This window comes from Aulonocara stuartgranti (genome assembly GCF_965226115.1).
Source record: "Aulonocara stuartgranti genome assembly, chromosome: 15".
NCBI lineage: Eukaryota > Metazoa > Chordata > Actinopteri > Cichliformes > Cichlidae > Aulonocara > Aulonocara stuartgranti.
In genome coordinates this window covers 20,117,654-20,137,259 of record NC_138951.1, presented here as the reverse complement: position 1 = coordinate 20,137,259, position 19,606 = coordinate 20,117,654, and the positions used below count along the sequence as shown (strand labels likewise).

General features: G+C 39.8%; 1 protein-coding gene across 1 annotated transcript in view; it reads right to left on the bottom strand.

Annotated features, from left to right (window-relative positions):
- man1a1 (mannosidase, alpha, class 1A, member 1) overlaps positions 1–19,606 on the bottom strand; it is a 165,103-nt gene that overhangs the window by 107,969 nt on the left and 37,528 nt on the right. The window contains exon 2 of the mRNA XM_082504948.1: positions 14,549–14,645. Within this exon, the coding sequence (XP_082361074.1) occupies positions 14,549–14,645 (97 nt within the window). The remainder of the gene's footprint in view (positions 1–14,548; positions 14,646–19,606) is intronic.

Genomic DNA, 19,606 nt, shown 5'->3' with positions numbered 1-19,606 from the left:
AAAAAACAAAAAACACAAGTAAATAGGAGGGAAAAAGTCAGGGGCTTTTAAGAAGTGGCAAAAGGTACTGTAAAGGAAATGGTTGCATGTAAAATTGATTGATTAGTCAACTGAGTAGAATGACTCCAAAAAAAGTAATTATTGTATCCCAGTTATCTTGTTTTTATGATTGTTAGGAGCCCAGAATCATAATTGCAATTGCCATCTGATTAATTGATCATCACCACAGGTTTCAGCAAAGAAACTAAACTGTCGTTATACAGTATGCATGCAGACTCACAAGGCTGAATGAAAACAGCAGCAGAGGGGAAGTACAGTTCTCTTGAATAAATCTTTATATGTTATGTAAATTTGTTTTAAAGTCACAATTTGCTGCATTTTTGATCATTTCGAGGAGGACAAAAGCCCAGCTTGAGCCCACACCTCCACAGCACAGCCTGAAATAATTACTTTTCCCTTCAGGTAAAATTAAGTTCACGGTGCATGTGGAGTGTTAATGAACACCCCGGAGCAGTTAGAAAGTAAGTGATTTATGCAATGACGCAATGCCAGCAGCCAGAAATATAACTAACGAAATATAACCCTAACAACCCAGGTCAAATCTGGAACACAAACCTTCGCTGCATGTTACCTCCTTTGCGTTTAGAAATAAATCAACGACTCAAAAACAATTAACTTATATGTTCAAAAGTAAATGAGAACTGCCAGGGAACAGCATGCTGCACAGTTACTGATTATTAAAACGAGATAATCCCGATGAAATAATTGTGCCTCATTATGTTTTGCAATAATTATCTTCATTCCTTTTCTTTAGTTTTACACCTTCATTTAAGTCCCACCACCACCCCACCGAGGCATGTTTAATTCAGCTCATATTATTATTATAGTTTTCATTTAGTTAGTTTTTAGTTCACTTCGCTTACTAAAATTCTGAGAAATCCACTTAAATAAAAAATAAATTGTTTTTTTTTTTTTTTTTAAAGCAAAGTTTGGTGGTTTTCCGGGTGGAGACCGCCCTGTGACTGACTTGGGTCAAGTTGGGAGTTACATACAATCTGTCTCTGATAATACAGCAATTACCTGTGATAGTGTGCTGCTGTGATCGAGCAGCCTTAGGTGCCAATTGCTTCACATGAGAAGCATCGGTTCTATATCATCATCCAAACCAGATTACCTACTTTTTAAAACTTTCATACATATAAACGAGCACCCAGCAGAAACACATCCAGATTTACCAGTAGAGATAAATGAATATCGAAAAAAACACCCTGACTCAGCAGCTTCGCCTCAAAAATAGCAGCCTCGGCCTTCTACAGACTGACAGCAGCCAAAGTGTCACAGACCTGAAGACTGCTTTCATATTATGAAAATTCAGTCTTTAAAAAAAATCCTTTTCTGAATTTTTCTCCTCAGCTCACTGCCTTTTTTCAGCAAAACAATGTTTCCAAGATACAACGTGTCCCATATCCTAATGTTAATGTAATGCAAACTCCAGGGCTGATCCCTAATCCTGCAATTTGATCCTGATCTGAACACCCGCAGCCCTGCTGGTGATCCCATTTAGCCCCAACTAGCATGTCAACGTTGAGTCTACACAGAGTTTCCTGGGTGGTCGCAGAGGGGAGGGGAGGAAAAGTGATGGCTAAGCCTTTGGCTAATCATGTTATCGTAGGCAAAAAGCATGTGCGTGTGTGCACGCACACACACACACACACACACACACACACACACACACACACACACACACACACACACACACACACACACACACACACACACACACACACACATCCCAAAGTACATTAACCTCTTGACTTCAGCTGCCAGATACTCGAGCATCAACACATTTTGTCAAGGTTACAGTGAAAGGCATTTCCACCCTTCATTTGTGTGCGTGTGTGTGTGTTGAAAACTGCGATGCTGATACAGAAAGGAGGGATTTAAAGGAAAGCTGTGATAACACCAAGCACAGTAAATTTTGTTTGGCCACTTCTTTAATTCAGGCCTGAGAACTTCCAGGTATCAGACAGACTTGAGGAAACGTGTGTGTGTGTGTGTGTGTGTTTGTGTGTGTTCGCTCACGTTGTGTTCGTTGTTCTAGGCCTTGCGGGCGTGCAATGCCCAGGTGAGACGGCTTGCTGTTGAGCTGCATGAGTGTGTGTCTTTGTGTGTGTGATTAATTAATGTGGAGGCAGGCTCCAGGTTCTATAACAAAGGCTCAGGAGATGAGTTCTTACAACACGGGGCTGCAAGGGGTGTCCATCGGCGTGATGGATACCCCGATTTCAGCTGCAGCGGTGCTCCCTTATCTGCGCCCCACCCACCTCTGTGCAGAGCGTGATCTACATCATTTCAGACAACACCAAATACAACTCTATCCCCCTCCTCCTCCCACACACACACACACACCAACCCACCCACCCCAAAAACCTGAGGGAAGGCCACACCAGAATTACTCCATCCATTTCAATTATCGAGATTGAATATCTGATTTAGACACACACAGTGCTGTGTGGAAGCCGAAGCTGCAGCCCAGGACTCAATGTCAAACTATATAACCAACTAAATGACTTGTCTGGAAATAGAAAGACACCAAAAACATAAGCCTTCATGACTTGACATTATTTTTAGCCTTGCTAGCAACACAGCAGGGCTGTAAGAGGGTATAGGGTGGGAGGAAAGAGAAACCAGAGGTTCCTGGCTGCAGTGCATACACACAGCATCACATGCGATCATGGATGTTATGTTGGAACATCTGATGTGTGAGTTTGAGTTCTACTGCCCTGCAGCTAATATATAAAAAAAATATATGATATATATAAAGTATGATTAAAGATTAAAGTCTGTCATGCAAACTAATGCAGTGATTCCTGAAGCCATTCCTGATTTGATTGTGAAACCCCAGAAAATAAAACAGTGCTGGCAAGATAACCTTTTAAAAGGTTTGTTAAAAGCTCTGACTTGAAATGCTGCTGTGCGGCATCACTCTGGCACTGTGGGCAGCCAGCTCTGTGGACCTGTGAGGGTTTCTGTCAGGGTATTATGAGCCCAGTGACCCACCAGGCCTAAACACAAGGGATTTTATTTAGTTTTCAATACAAATACTGTTTCTATTATCGATTTTACACATACGAAACAACCTATAAAGCTACAAAAAGTAATGATGAACCAGACAAATGTTCAAGCCTTATGCTGTTTTACTTGATCTATGTCCACTATATGCTAGTGTAGCAAGGTAAGTTCTTTGCCCTTTATTAACCAGTTCTCGCACTGAATAGACTGTAATGTTTTAAGTATGAAAAAGTAAAGTACAAAGTCTCTCTCTCATTGCCAACACAGCTCTATTGCCCCATCTGGACCCCAAAATCACTGACACAGTGCTACATTAAGTAACTGCAGACTATCAGCACAGTTCAACGCCGCGTCTTTCAGCTCGCCTCACTTAACTGATGTCCCCTGTAAACATTTGGTTTAAACTCCCAGCTCTTGAAAGTCTGGCCTCTTATTACATTTTAATCCTCGAAATATCTCCGAGGTCTATTCTTACACAAGGCTGCTGCATTCAAGGCTGAAAGTCATTTCAGCACTGATATAATCATCCTTATTGTGGTGTAGCCTTCTGCTTAATACAGCATAGGTGGAATTATTTAGTCCATCCTAAAAAATATTTCTTCGCATCCGACCTTGCATCAGACAGTTTGTATATTGCAGGGTGTGATCTGAAAACAGAAGAAGTTCCTCTCCTTTTTATTTATGGTTAGAGATGAAGAGAAATGATCCCACAATGCTGAACTGCAGGTGTATTTCTTTCTTTTTTCACCTTCTCCTCTGTGAACCCCATCAAATTTTAACCACAGAGCATGTCCTTGTTCATCTATAAAATGTGGGAAAATACTAATAAGCATCATGAGATGTACAGAGCAGCCAAACAGATATTTAGATAGTTTAATGTTTAATTAACTGTATTGCTCGGACTCATTTGTGTCATAAACAAAAGGCACATTGAAGTCAAAGGCAAAGTATATTTGTTGTTTTTTTAAAAGCCAGTGGAAAAGCCAGCTGGAAGACATTTAATGGTACAACAGACCGGGGCTAAACAGGCATCTGTGCTGGACTTAAACCAACAACCAAAATCAGTTTTTCTGGCAGAAAGCTTACTGCAGCCAAAGACTTGCTCAATCTCATATAACATTCACAGAAAAGAAACAGGAAATACTGCTCAGCAAATCAGCTGGAGCAGAAAACCAGCAGAGGCACAGAAAATTGCTTTCAAGCTATAATAATCAAACCCAGGTGAGCAAAATGTGCTGGTATATAGAATTGTAGAGACTATAGTAAAACCTTAAAGATCTATTATAAAAGCTTCTTCCTTATTTGCAAGGGGTCGCCACAGCAGATGAATCAGCATATTTGATTTGGCACAGATCGCAAACCAGGGATCTTTTGCATGTCAGGTGGATGTGTTAACCACTAAAGGAGAGCTATTGTGCTTTTCTGTGGACTGTTTTTCTGTGGTATTACATACCTGAGGTTAATCATCCAAAACAACTACACAAGAGATGCGAAGAAGAGAGTAGAGGCAGGGTAGAGTGGGTGGAGACGAGTGTAGGGGGTCATTTGTGACAGAAGGATAGCAGCGAGACTCAAATAGGAAGTTTACAAGATGTTAGGGAGACCTGCTATGATGTATGGAGAATTGTGCAGAATTCAAGATGCTAAGATTTTTTACTGCAAGTGACCAGGATGGACAGGATTGCAAGTGAGTCCATTAGAGGAACAGTTTAGGTTGAACAGTTTTAGAGATAAGAGTCAGAGAGGCAAAGTTGAGTTTGTTTGGACAAGTGCAGAGATGTGGATATACTGAGGAAAGAAGATGGAGCTGCCAGGCAGGAGGAAAAGAGGACAATCACTTAAGATTCATAGTGAAAGAGGACATGAAGAGGGCAGTGTTACAGAAGAGAATGCTGGGAACAGGGTGAGATTGAGACAGATGATTTGCTGTGGCGAGCCGTAAAGGGAGCAGCTCATTAAAAGCGTATGCCCATTAAATAGGGGAAATTGAGACTACAAGTACCATTGTTCTTTCTGTGATCACTGTGCTACTGAGTGCTAATAACGGCTGTTTATAATGCAACATAAACCTGGCATTTGGGATCAAATGAGTCGAGGAAGAGGCTTACACCAAATGGGTATTTCTACTATCACGTAACTGATACGAGGAGCTGAAGCATCACTCTACAAGAAGCATTTGAGCCATTGAGAGGTCTGGCGAGAAGTAGAGGGCCACGGGAGACAAGAAGGAAAAACAACACAAAGAAAAACAACCATCACAAAACCCTGGCAGCATCTGTGGCAAACCCTGCCATTCATCCAATGGGCTTTCAAAGCACTGCAGGCAGGGCCAAGCAGATAACCCCCACTGCAAAGCCCGTGTGTCTCACAAGAAGACACACAAGCCTTTTACTTCCTCACACTGCCTGTGGCAATGGATCCATCCAACTGTCCAGCAAATAACGAACCTGAAGAGGCTGTCAGAGGACAATGTGAATTAGCTAGCCCCGAGTAGAAAAGGGGAGCAGGCTGAGGATAGAGAAAAAAAAATCTAAATTGTACTGTGAGACATATAGCCCAGTGTTGATTTAGATCTCCTTGTCTAACAGCATCTGCAAAAAGTCAGATCTTCAGGTGTTTTCAGAAACAGCCGAAAGCTTATACCAGCAAGACAGATGGCAGTGTAGCTCTTAGACACACACACACACACGCACATACACGTGACCAGATAACGCACTTAATCACTTAACGTAAAAATTTTCGCTTTTTTTACTCTCGCTCTCCAAGAAGAGATGACCTTTAATGTGGCATAGTCAAAAGATGGGCAGGGAGAAAACAACAACAACAACAAAAACAACAACACACACTCCCCGTCTGAGTTTTCTGTCGGTTGAACACATGAGAGCATTCCCGTCCTGGGCCTCGGTTGAAATGAGAGGCAAGCCACAGGGAAACAATTCGCTTTAGCTTGTTTGGCGGATGTGAAGCACAACCAGTGGCCTGTCAGCGCTGTCAATTAAAGAGAGGAAACCACACAGACACTCAGAGCAACACAAACATCATTACTGGAGCCACTGCTGTACGCTCTAAAAGAAACCAGAGGAGTCTGTGTGGGACTCGGGTTTTTTTTCCCCTTTTTTGAGTAGATGTGGCCTAAAAAGTTGTTATCCACCCACCATATCTGTGCTCAGTATCACATTAAATGATCTTTACTATACAGAATAATAACATACCGTATATGACTATCAGACTCCAGCTCTCTGCTACCACTGAAGACACTGAGGTCATGTCCCGGTACAAGACTCACCTCAGGATAATTGGCTTATAATGGGGCTGAGATTAAATTAAATTCAATGATGTCTAACAGGCGTCAGGGTACAGCTGAAGGCTGGGGTCGATAAATCCAGATCCAAATGAGCTCTAGATGATCTGGAGAAACTTAATAAGGCGATAATTCAGTTTCCAGGGGACATTTTCCATATTCTAGTCATCACAATTAGGATGGGGGGAAAAAGCTCTTAATGATGGAAGTTTAAAGGACAGCTACAAGATGTCTGTGTCTGTGTAATACTCAAAAATATCCTGGAATGTATAATCCTATAATTGGAACTGAGAGTTTTTGGAAAGCTAGTTGGGCATTTTCACCACCAATGGGGTTCTTTTTAATAATGGATTGCATTTATATAGCGCTTTTCGGGGCCCTCAAAGCGCTTTACAATTCCACTATTCATTCACTCTCACATTCACACACATTCACACTCCCCACAGCTGCCCTGGGGCAGACTGACAGAAGCTGCCATATCGTGCCATCGGCCCCTCTGGGCATCACCAGTAGGCGGTGGGTGAAGTGTCTTGCCCAAGGACACAACGACCGAGACTGTCCGAGCCGGGGCTCGAACCGGCAACCTTCCGGTTACAGGACGAACTAACTCTTTGAGCCACGATCGCCCTTTTTTCAGCCAGATATAATTAATAAAAGAAACACACACACACACACACACGAGGTAAACTCATGAAAATAGGTGATGCTAATCAGAAACATCTACTTTTTTTTTCCACAGCGAAACATCGTGGGAATTATTGTGAAAGTTGATGAATAAAAGAAGTGCGCTTGCTATGCCTTCTAGCGAACTCCAAAGTTACGACAGGGTGTGACCCTCCCTCTGGACGTGCCTGCCTGTACCTGTTCTTTGTCGGTGACTCTCTACCGCAATAAGCTGGTTATAGACAGCTGAGGTGAGTGCTACGAGCGGAAGAGTTGGAGTGGAAATGACAGGATGAGAGATGGATGCCATCAATGCCTCGGGCTGTATTTAATTTTAGCAAACACGCTGAATCTACAGCATCTCATGGGACAGGAGCTGAAACAGTCTCGGCTATGTTTTAAGATATTTGCTCAAAAGCACCAGTTTTGTTCTTTTTCAAAACCATTTAAAAAAACATCTGGAGAAGACGGATGAAGGCGAAGAGGGTGACTTGAAATTCCTGCCACGGAGCAGCACTACTGTTACCTACATTGAGACAGATGAGACGGCGCACATTTATGAAATTAATCACTCAGCTCTGAACAGTTGTATTGAAATGGCATCCAAAATGCCACTGTGAGACGCAGCTAAGCAGATCATATGAGAGCTGCACAATTTGTATTTATTGATCAGTGCTGAAAAGTGGGCAGCTGACATATTGCTTCTGACTGAAATTGTTGCACCATGATGAAAAGCCGCTGCTGCAGTCTAGACGCTGGATGAAAACATTAGAGAGTCAATGTTGTGAAATTCAGTAATCATTCTAATGGAAACCTGCATTTAAATGTGATAATAATAGACTTTTACTGAAAGTCATTTTTAATTTCAAACCAAAACTGAAGCAGTTCATTTGCAACAGTATATGAAATCAATCTGCGATGCTCCTCTACGCTGTCCTCTGTTCAAGAGGCCATTTTCTACAACACATTTCAAGTCACTTCATCAACATCTTGACCTTTTCAAAAATGTCTTAAATACTGGTTTCCCTTTAACACTACCTAAATTAAAAGACGCTTTGTGTGGAGAGAGCAACTGTATTACACAAATGGAAAGACATGGGCAGGGCTATTTAATTATATGCTAATACAAGCTCAGAAGTGGACCTGATCCGCCTCATTATTTCTGGCTCTTTCTTGTTAAAGTGTTTGGGTTAAGAAAGATTTAGTAATGTTGGTTGATAAATAATATCCAAATCACCGTTGGTAGTCTGCCAAAGTAGAGGGCTTAGAATATAAACACAGTAGTCTGCCAATATTTTAGGAGGATATGTGGCAACTGGTAAATTTCCCAGCCTGGGATAGAATTCAGCTTATTCCCAGTTTATCCCGAGCACCTCCATGCATCATGTAACTCTTACAAACATTTTGTATACAGCTGCTGAAAGAACGGAGGAAAATTTGCTGCATATTGCAAATATTATGCGGTGCAAGTATAATAATAATACTTGGTTACGTCAAAAATGATAATCATGGTTACTTAGTTAAATATTGAGATCATGAATGTTCATTGATGTTTTTAATGCACCGCCATGTAAGAAGAAACCTTTCACATATTCAAATCTGTCCAAATGTCTGCATGAAAACAAAACCGGCCTTCCGTATTCACTCAAATTCAGCAATATTCAAGTCCTAGATGAAAAATAAAGTACATTTATAAGCAAACTGTACCAAAAAGGCTGCCGTAATATGCTACATTCATACATTATGCTAATTAATCTTTAGAAATCAATGTGAATAAAACTTGCAGCAAAGTGGCTGACAGCAGTGAGATTCCTCTACATTTCCTCTGTTGTACTTTGCACACAGTGCAGGTATTACCACTTTGGAAAAGTAACTGCATGAAGAGATAACACAGCTGGCTAAATGGAATGCGACTGCACCGGTGATTCCAGTGCATCTTTGTGAGCTGAATGGATGTGCTAATGTGCTGTACAGGCTCGTTCTCATGGACGTCCGAGCCGATGTTGGCCGATTCACGTTAGCAATTGTTGCATTGTTTTTCCTGGCCTTCGCTCATTAATTACACTCCAGTTTGTGCTCCAGTCTTTTTCAGGTGTTTGAATAAGTTAGTTCGAGATCTGTGCAGACAACTCTACAGTGCTCTTTGGCTATGATTTTATCTTGGTTAACACTCTTAAGGCTTTTCACCTTCTGCTATAGATAGATAGGTATAGATATAGACTTAATTAATCCCACACTGAGGAATTAGACTTTTTACAGCAGTGGAAGGGTCAGAAAGACCCAGTGAATGAGATAATATAAAAAAAAACAATACAAAATCAATAAATAAAAACTCCTAAAAGTCCAAATCAATAAAATACAATACAAAAGTAATTTTTACAATATCTAAATTGTACTATTTACACAAAAATGGACTAAAACCTTGTTACTGACATTCTTTATAGTGCATAAGGTGCAGTGGGAATTATAATATATACACATATTTTAGCAGGTGTTTATCCTATGTCTGATTGCTCTGTCCTACACCATGGCTCTAACAATCTGCTGCTGAAGGAGGTGCTCAGGGCCTCCCCACAGTCTCATGCAGGGATGAGAGGTGTTGTCCATAATGGACATTAGGTTGGCTAAACTTCATTCCCCCCTCCTCCTCTGCGGTCTAGTCTAGGGGACAGGCCAGGACAGAGCTGGCCCTCTTCAGTCTACAAGTTCTTTCCTGCCCCTCTCTGTGCTGCCACCTCCCAGCAGACCACTGCATAAAAGACTGCAGAAGCCATCACAGTGTTATCAAAGGTCCCCAGAAGACTGAGAGGCCTGGTCTTTTGGGTTGGATGAGAGTTGACACGTCTTCACAAAACTCAAAGAAGTCCAGTTGCCCTCTTTTTTTCAAGCTCTTCAAATTTTGTACACTAAGATTTTTACGCGGACAAACAAAAGCACTGCAATACATCCCAAAAGTGCCGCAACATCCAGCCAAACACATTCGATACAGTGGAAACAGCTGACAGCACAGCTGGCGTCTGAGACCAAGGAGTTTTGTTGCTTCAGGGAGTGACCACAGAGGAGACGCATCCAACTTTCCCCAAAGTAGAACCACCCCATCTGGAGGCTTCTTCCACTGAACAGCTTGACAGAAATAAAATGTGCGTTATCCAAGACATCGCACTGTTCAAAAACACATATTTAGACCCACATGAGCCCAACTCACAAAAAAGGATCAGAATGTCAATTTATTGTATATTTTTTTTAAACTCCTGAACAATGATCTATATTGTGCTTTGACAGTACCATGCACAACATTATGGATGGCTAATAAAGATTTTGGAGGCAGAACAATATTACAATCATTTAAAGTTGCAGTCCTAACATTTATTATAAATGGGACAATCGGAAAGGTTTAAACCACCGTTGGTTTCAAACCCGCTGTGACAATTTCTGAGCCAGAAAGTCGAACACCACCAAAATAAAACGGGCAGCTGGAAGTTTCATTTTTATCCCTCTGACAGTTGTCACGCTTACGCAACACGCTAAAGTGTATTAACATTAAGTGGTATTAGGCAAAGAATAACCATGAGTAATTTATAATCCTTTAAATCCTGTCTCGAGGAAAACACAGAGTAGGTCTCGTAATACTTCTTGTGCTCTTATTGTTGATTTTGAGAGGACATTGTCATCATTCTAATTGACACCTCTCCTGGCTAGTTTGACTCAGCAATCCAAGTAAGAGTATATATATCATGGAAGCAGCCTTAGGTGTGTGGCTTCATTGCATAATATTTCAGGTCAGGCTAATATCATCGTCCTACATCATGTTCTATAGGAGCTGGAAAAGGCAGTGACAAGGCCCTGGGGCCAAGCTGTCTCATTTACTGATGGAAGTGGGTCTACTGGAGCAACCAACTAAAACCTATTTACTTTTCTATCACACAGACACAGGGACGGATAGAGAAAGAGAGAAACACGTAGAAAGACCAACTCTAAGAGGTGATCTGACAATTAATATTCACACAGCAGCTTCCTCCCTAGTCCTACGTTTACGTTTGATAAATTTCAGTAATGAAACTGTAGATGAAATTTACACAAAGCTGATTGAATTTCCTCATTAAACATAAGAAGGCAATCATTAAAAATGAGCTCCGAATCTTCCTGACTGTGTACTGAAAAAGACTTTGAGGGGGGTTTGTGAGGCAAAAACTCAAAGTGGCATAATCTAAAATGAAAAACACTGTCTTACAGGGCCAAGTCTACATTTGATATGCTACGATTTATATTTCCGGCCAAATATTTAAATAAGAGCCAATCTCTGGTTGTCTTTTTTTGCTAATAGAACAGAATAGAACAGAAAAATTTCAGAAGTTCTGCTTAGAAGGAGCAAGAAAACCTCACTTTCTTTATTTTTTATACTCTGCATAAAACTGTGTGCAGAAAAAAACGAAATAACCACAGCTCCTGTAAATGTAATGCAACAGAACAAAACAGTTGTGGACAAGTGGTGCAGTAATATTCACAACTGTACCAGGTTTTTATTTCATTCAGAAATAGCACTCGTTGGCCAAAATATCATTCCTGAGGAAGTACAACTTATGTTATTTAAAACAAATAGGAAATTACAATTACAATTTAAAACCCCTCTCACTGTCTCACATTTTTAACAGTGGAATAATTTCTCAATATATTATGAAACCAGCTGTAGTTGAGAAGCCAAATCTGCAGTTTACCCCACAAGACCTTCCAGAGGCAACCCAGCAGCCATTAAACTACCTCAGGCACTTCTTCTAGGTTAAGTTAAATTTATTTCAATTGTCGTCAGGGTTTGAAAACTGCATGTATAGAATCAGTCGAATCGGATGAAAACTTCTTCAAAAGTTTGCAGAGTGTCCCCCAAAATAAGGTTTTAAAAAGTTTTGTTTTTTTAATCCACCTTCACATGAAGTTAGACTTCTCCCTCCATCTGCGCTGCAGAATCCTCCCATAGATTCCAGGTCAGGAATCTTTGAGCGCCATGTCTTCTCCTTATGTAATCTATCTGGTTAGTCTCAGCTCAGCAGAGTATATTAGCATCTTTTGCTCCTAGCTTTGATTTTTAAAGCCAATATTAAGGGAAAATAACCTCAAAATATAAAAACAGAGGAAAAGGAGTACTAAATGCATGCAATAGCTTTGCCGTGTCCTACTTATGCACCGGATCCACATAACATAGTCCGCTTTATATACCAACAACTGGAAATATTGCCCCAAAACAGATAGATCTGACGGGAGGGGATACAGGTTGATTGTTAAAGCTTTACACCACCCTAGGAACGAAGAGGGCAAACTGACAAACACCCACTAGATGTTAAATCTACGCGTCACTGTTGTGTTTACAGCTTTTACAGCTGCTTCTGAGTGAAAAAAATAATTAATTTATATCAGTTTAAACAACACTTCAATTATTCAGTTTCCTTCCACTCAGCTGACACACCCATTTAACATTCATTCTTTTCTTAATTACAGGGAGTTTACTTGAAATTATCGAGGGAATTAAAAATGAAAAGCCTTCACTGCACCGTGACATTAGAGGGCAACTTTTAAAGAAAAAAAATGCAAGAGTGCAGGAAAACTTCAAACCAGATCAAGCTAGAGAGTATCGTGGCATAAACCTTATCAGCAGAAGAGGCTCAGCTACCTCTGTCACATGGGGCTGTCATCTTATCAAAAGCTCACAATACAAACCCACACTAAACCGTCATACACCACCTACATATGCACAGCTAAAGGACTCCAAACAAACACCCTGGGGTTATTAGGACAAAAGAGAGAAAGATCTTAAATTAAAAACACAGTCTCTGCTCCCATTTATTCAATCGGTCGCAATTAATTAAAGTTATCGTGGCGCATACAGACAGAGCTCACACAAACACCTGCAGAAATGATGTATGCTTCACTTCCATTTAACATTAATAAAGCTGTCACAGTTCAGATTTTCATTGTATGACTAGCATGGCTAAAAGAATATACAGTATAGATAATGACCATTTTTATTGAAAGATTGCAATGAAGAATTGTTTTTAAAGTGCTATCAATCAAGAGAAGAGAGCTGTGATGAACTTAGTAGTGAGGATGTAACTATAACTGTGTTGCCACTGGATTGTTTGCAATATTATCATATACCTATTTTTAAATGTGTTATCATCAGTAGCAGTATACTGTCAGCATACTGTCTTTCTGAGTCCAGTTAAACGCAGCCAAGATCTGTGCAGCGATATGTTAGCAGCTCTTAGGTCTGATCAGGGTACACTAATGTACACTAAGAAACTAAAGATTAGAGGGAATTTGCAATTTTAGGAATTCTCTGCCGTCCAGTCTACGACGGACTCAAGCAGAAAGCAGCTGAAGACTCATCTTTTTAAACTGGCGCTGGGACATTCAGTTTCATTGGGGGGGGGTTGGGGTTTTTTTCTGGGGTTGCATTTGATGTAAAGGACCTTGTGATCTGAATCTTAAAGGGGGCAATATAAATACATTTACTATCACTGTACTACTTTGTGTTCATTTGGATTAGATTGCATACACTGCATTTCGTTGCCCTGTACCTGTGCATGTGCAATGACAATAAAGTTGAATTCTATTCTATTCTATGATAGTCAAAGGTCAGGATTACATGTGAGAATTTTGACAATATTTCTGGCAGTAACTCAAAAATGTATATGGTACTTATGGTAAAAATTTTGCACAAAAACTAATAGGATAAAATTGGCTCTGGGTCTTTTTTCTAAATACAAATGAAAAAAATAAGAGGCATTACAGAGTTCTGGTCTGAGGTGATTGTCTCTTTGTGCTTTATCTCTAATACTGTAGGTCTGACATATTTATTGTGAACCGGCACTATATAAATAAAACTGAACTGAGCAGACTCATAAGAGAAAGGTCAGAGACTGCCATAAAGCATTATTTTGGCCTTTATTTACCACTATCACTAAGGAACAGAAAGGATCATATTTCACATTCAGTCTGCTATTGAATTGGTGACACTAATCTCTGGTGCCCACCTATTTAATTGCTTCAAAGTCTTCACTGCATGTATTCTAAGTGTGGAGAGACATGGATGTAAACTGAAACTTGACAGATCTGAGAGGAGACATTCAACCAAGAGGTGGTAATTCTAGCCTCAAAACTGAAAGGCTGACAGACAATTAAGACTTTCAGAGAAGAGTTACAAAAGTGTGAAACCGAGGAGAGGGAAAAACAAAACAAAAAAAAAGAAGACAGAGAGAATAAAACACCCCGCATCACCGTACTCATTACGAGCACAGACACTGACAACTGGGAAGAAGCACAAACAGAATATAAATATATGATAAAGTTGACATTTAGAGGCATGTGTAGATGGATGACTCTAACTGACGGCCAATTTGGCTGCTAATCTAAAGGCCAAGGCTGCTGGTGGCAGGGACAAGAGATCAATCGCGTGTGCGTGCGTGTGTGTTTGGGTGTGTGCGTGTTTGGGCGTGCACACATACGTGGTCTTTCACTCACCAAATAGATTGCTGGAGTGGCCGTGCTTGGAGACAGGCCTGAGCTCGTTGGAACCCCAGGCGTACTGCTTGTAGCTGTCCCACGCATGCTTCATCATCTGACAGGGGAGAGGAAGAGGAGGGGGGGAGAGGGAGGAGGAGAAGATGAGAAATGAAGAGAGTTAAACGGGACAATAAACTGTGAGCCGTAACAACAGAATCAAATCATTTTAACCGAGCGATGAGGCTCGTTTTTCACTCGGTGAATCAGCCTGTACGTTTAACTATGCGTTTCTAAACTACCCTAAAAAATATCCAGCACATGCATGAATAAATACAGAGCTGCAACTGACATCAACTACCCCAAATTCAATCAATGGTTGTCGGAAAGATATTCCCACTGCTCAAGCTGACATAGCACAATGTCTTGATTTAATCAGCCAACTTTCCAAGACCCAAAGTTCTTCAGATTAACGTCACTGAAGGTTGAGAAAAATAATGGATACTCGAAAAAAAAAAAAATCATAGTCAGAGTTGTTTTGGGCAATGCTGTAATGTGGACTGCCTGCTAGTATTATTCATTGTGTATTTATTCAACTTAAAGTAAGGTGTCTTTTATTTATAGAGGATTTCCTTAAACTTTAAAAGTTAAGGGTTATGGTAGTGGGGACACGTGTAAGGATTTACTCCCTGATCAGGCGGTTTGGAGGTTTTTGGAGCCTCTGGTCAACTGTAGCTACACAGAGCTAAAGCCAGCAGTAAATTATTGCATAATGCAAACAGCACGAGGGGCCCTGAGCTATCTGGGGATAAAGGCAGCTGCAGGCAAACCTTAATGATCCTTCCACAGGTTCATCTAGGAAACCCTGAGAGGTTTACTTCCTCTCAGTCACATCTTGTTGACCAAAAGCTCTCTTCTAAAACGATTTTTATATTTAGGGCAAGTCCTTCTATTTGGTACGGTCTCAAAGGTCTAGAGCTTCATGAATGAATATAATGAATCACATTATCTGTTGTGGTGTTCCCTCAATCAAAATTTTAAAAGATATTCAGAGATTTGTTTTTGTCGGTCTTATCTGGACACATGACTGACAAATACATGACAAATACAGCAGGGAAAAAACTTCATAGGAGGGTGACAATGTGTCTCGTTAGCACATGTTGTCATTCTTGCCCTTCAAACATACAATAAAAGTTTCTGTTCAGGAAGTCTGAGACTGCAGCGCAAGATTTCAAGAAACACCATTATAATAAAAGAACAACTTTCCTTCTGGGAAAATAATCAGGACCAGTGAGTAACATAGCATAACCATCGTGCCTGTTTAATCTCCCCGTCACTGTTAAGGGAAATAAATTCTGCATCTGTGAGATTATCCACAGATGGAAAAGGTTTTGCTTCAGAAGTCTCTGGATATCTGAACCATGTATTGACTACAACCAGGGATATTTAAATCAGGGCTCTCGTCAGTGCTGTATCATCCACAGGTTTTATCATGCAGCTCCTTTCAGAAGTCTTTCCGAAACTGACTCATTACTTATTGCAGCAGGTTGGTACAGACTGCTTTAAAAAAAAAAGAAAACAGGGTATACTGAATAGACCCCGGGCTTTTGACAACTTTGGCCATCGTACACCAAGACTGCTCCCTGTAGCTTTTTTAATGCTTACTCAACATTTACTTGGGAGTTGACAAGGTATCCCACTTTCTAACAGATTTTTAGCATTTTCATCCCTTGTTCTCTGTCCAGCCTTTTGATATAATGTGTTTGGATTACAAAAGTCAACTCATGCAAGCTATCGATAAACACGTGAACACAAAAGAGATCAGACAGAGCAACAGCTGAAATAAGAAGAGAGAACAAAGACTGATAGGCAAGACTGTAAAACAAACTTGACTTCTATTTTTTTTTTTTTTTTTTTACTTCGTGTTATGTGTACTCAGTGAGGGAGGGAGGAACATTTCATTCAAATAAAATGAAGTAGAATTGTCTTTAACTTGATCTATGACAAACCTGTTTTTTTTTTATGTTAATATATTGAATTTTCAGCAGTGAGCAGCTATTTTCATATTGCAGGCAGAAAACATTAAGCTAACTTGTCAGTGTTTGGGTATTCTGTCAAAGCTTGTGTTGAACACTTGAGGCTTTAACTTTGAGCACACGAACATCCAAACATCTCTAAGTATGTTTGGTCAAGTTCTTTTACAAAACCTCGAGCCAAAGCTTCACGGGCTCCAGCTGTCAAGCTGTGTCTCTCATCAAAATGGGCTAATGATTTAATGATTTTCTCTGCAACCAACAGACTGAAATTATTCCCACTCTCCAACCAGTCAATGAAGATTTTCTTTGGTTAATTACAAGTAGGGCTGCCACAAACAATTATTTTGATAGTCGACTGGTCACCGATTATTTTTGCAATTAGTCGACTAATCAGATCATGCATCCATTGGACGCACAGCGTACAGCTTATTGCACCAGCATGCATCTGCTCTTATGTAACTATCATTAGCTTACAGCTTGAAGTGTTTAAGGTATGTGCTAACTAAAAATAAAGACAAGATGATAGTTCATTAAAGTTTAATGAAATTTGCAGATTGTTTCGGTGAAGTTTAACAAACTCCTTGCTATCTAAAATATAACAGGACACCGGAGTAAATTCTCGAGCATCTCACACTTCTGATAATCAGCTGTCTGCTTGACATTTGTTCAGCTGTGTAAAAACTATAACTTTAATCTCAGCCAAACAGATTTACTCAGGAACAAATAAAATACAAACAAAAAGCCAAACAATAACATTTTTAAGTTATCTAAGTGACTTGTATATGTTTAACCTGAGTAGCGAAAGACCACGGTGGGTTTGAAAACGATTTGCCGGGAGTCCGGTGTTCTCACGGCGCTAGTGAGCCTTGCCCCCGGCTAGCTATCGAACTAGTGGGTAACAAACGTCGGAGCGATTTTGAAAATATGTGGTGTTTTGATAAACTGAGCTGATATTTGAGGTTTACACCTAAAAATATGTTAAAAGTTTATTTTGTGACCCAGAAAGAATAATAAGAGTAATATTAAAACTAACTAGATGCCGCCATTGTTGGAAACTGAGCTGGGCTGCGCTATGAATTCTGGGACAGAGCTACTTCTTTGTGGTTTAATGGCAGCTGGCATCCTTGTACATGCAGTGCTGCCATCTTCTGTTTCAGTCCGTTATTACACTCTTAAATTCTACTACTTATTCCTGCGTCTTTTGTGATCTTACAAAGCTTCAAACGACGCGTCGACTATTAAATCAGTCGATTTTGATAGTCGACGTAATCGTGACTACTCGACTAATTGTGGCAGCCCTAATTACAAGTGTAATGGACTGAGTTGATATCAGATTTAATTATCTCTTATTGAAGATGCTCACTGATCATGTTTCCCAAAAATAAAAAGGAGCACTGTGAAATTTTAAGCTCTGAATCGAGCTTAAAAGTCTGTTTAGACAGACCTGAATTTAAAGTCGAAATTTATTCAGAAAAACAAGAAAAGGTCCTAAAAAAGTCATGAAAAAAGCAGGGTATCTGGGGTACAGAGTATAAACAAACAAAAGATTTTTTCAGTACCTTTTTAAGACCAAAATACAGAAAAACAGAAAACTCCATGGTAGAACAATCCTAATTCTAGCCATGCTAAGTGTTTTAATCCCAGTGTCTTCCCTGTCTGCTTTAGTCCAGAAACAACATCATAAAACTGTCTAAATGCTGTTGTTTGGTTTATAGGAATGGCATCTGTTTATCATGAGCACAAAGAATTTACACCTGACCTGATCTGAGAAATGGAGCCGACCGCTTTGAGTGACAATTTCTTTATTTTCTTTTAAAACGTGTTAAACAAGAAGTGATTTCTCAGTATGTGAATTGACTTTTTTGTTCTTTTCTGCTTTTAATTATTTCTGGTATGTCTTACTATTTGAATTTTCTGTCTGTGAAGCTCTCTGTATCTTTGTTAAGAAAAGTAATCTATAAATAATGTTTCTAGGTAATACTGTACGTGTTCAAGTTATTTTTAGTCTTTGTAGTGTTGTTGTTATAGTTATTGGTTGCAGTTGTTCTAGAAATAGAATATTGCTGTTGATTTTCCAGATATTGCTGTACTTGTTCTAGGTATTGTTGTAGCTACTTTATTTATTTCATTTTTTAAATAAAAAAGAGGGACAATAACTATTAATGAACATTTTAAGAAATGTAAATATGCCAGATTATAGCCTTAGGCAACTTCAGTTGTTGTAGTTGTTATTGATGTAGTTGTGTCATTTAAAATTCTAATTGCTGTAGTTCTAGTTGCAATTATAACAGTAACAAACAAAATGTAACCTTAACTAAAAGCATCTATTTGTTTCCTCCCAAGTTAAGGAAAAAAGTGCAGTTACTTCAGACTTTGCTCGAGTATGGGAAGAGTTGTATCATATGTAAAACTTTACATTTAGCTTCATACTCTTTCATGTATTTTAAAACTTGTCCATTACTTTACTTAAATTGTATTATTCTTTTTGATGCACCTTGAATTTCAAGAGCTTTTGAAGATCTGCAGGAATGCTGTCGACATTCAGGGTGATTATATTTTTTTCTTTCCATTTGTAAATTTTTAATAATATTTTGTTTATTTGAACACATCAAGACAAACATATCAGTCATGTGGAAAAGCAGCTTTTTACTTAATGTTATTCTCTCTTCCAGTTATGACTGTGGCTGATTGATTGCCTCATCTGTGCTAAATCCACACATCGCTCAATTCCCTGTGTGAAGGGACATCTTCCTCCGCTCAGTCCCATTATCTGCTGCTGAAACCACCTGATTCCCCAGTAGGAGTCATTGAGGTTCCATCTCATTTTAATCTGGCGCTGGCCGGGGCTTGATTGCAATGTGAACGCTGCTTTCCAATTTAACACCCTAACACTTATTTCAGTCTCGGATGTGGCTCCTCCTCCAGCTCTGCCTGCGTCCGTTCAACTAATCCAGGTTATGTAGCGCTGTCCCGGATCTTTTTAGAACCTAGCTGCAGATTAGACACACTAAAGCCCCGTTATCCTCCACCTTGAAACAGTAAG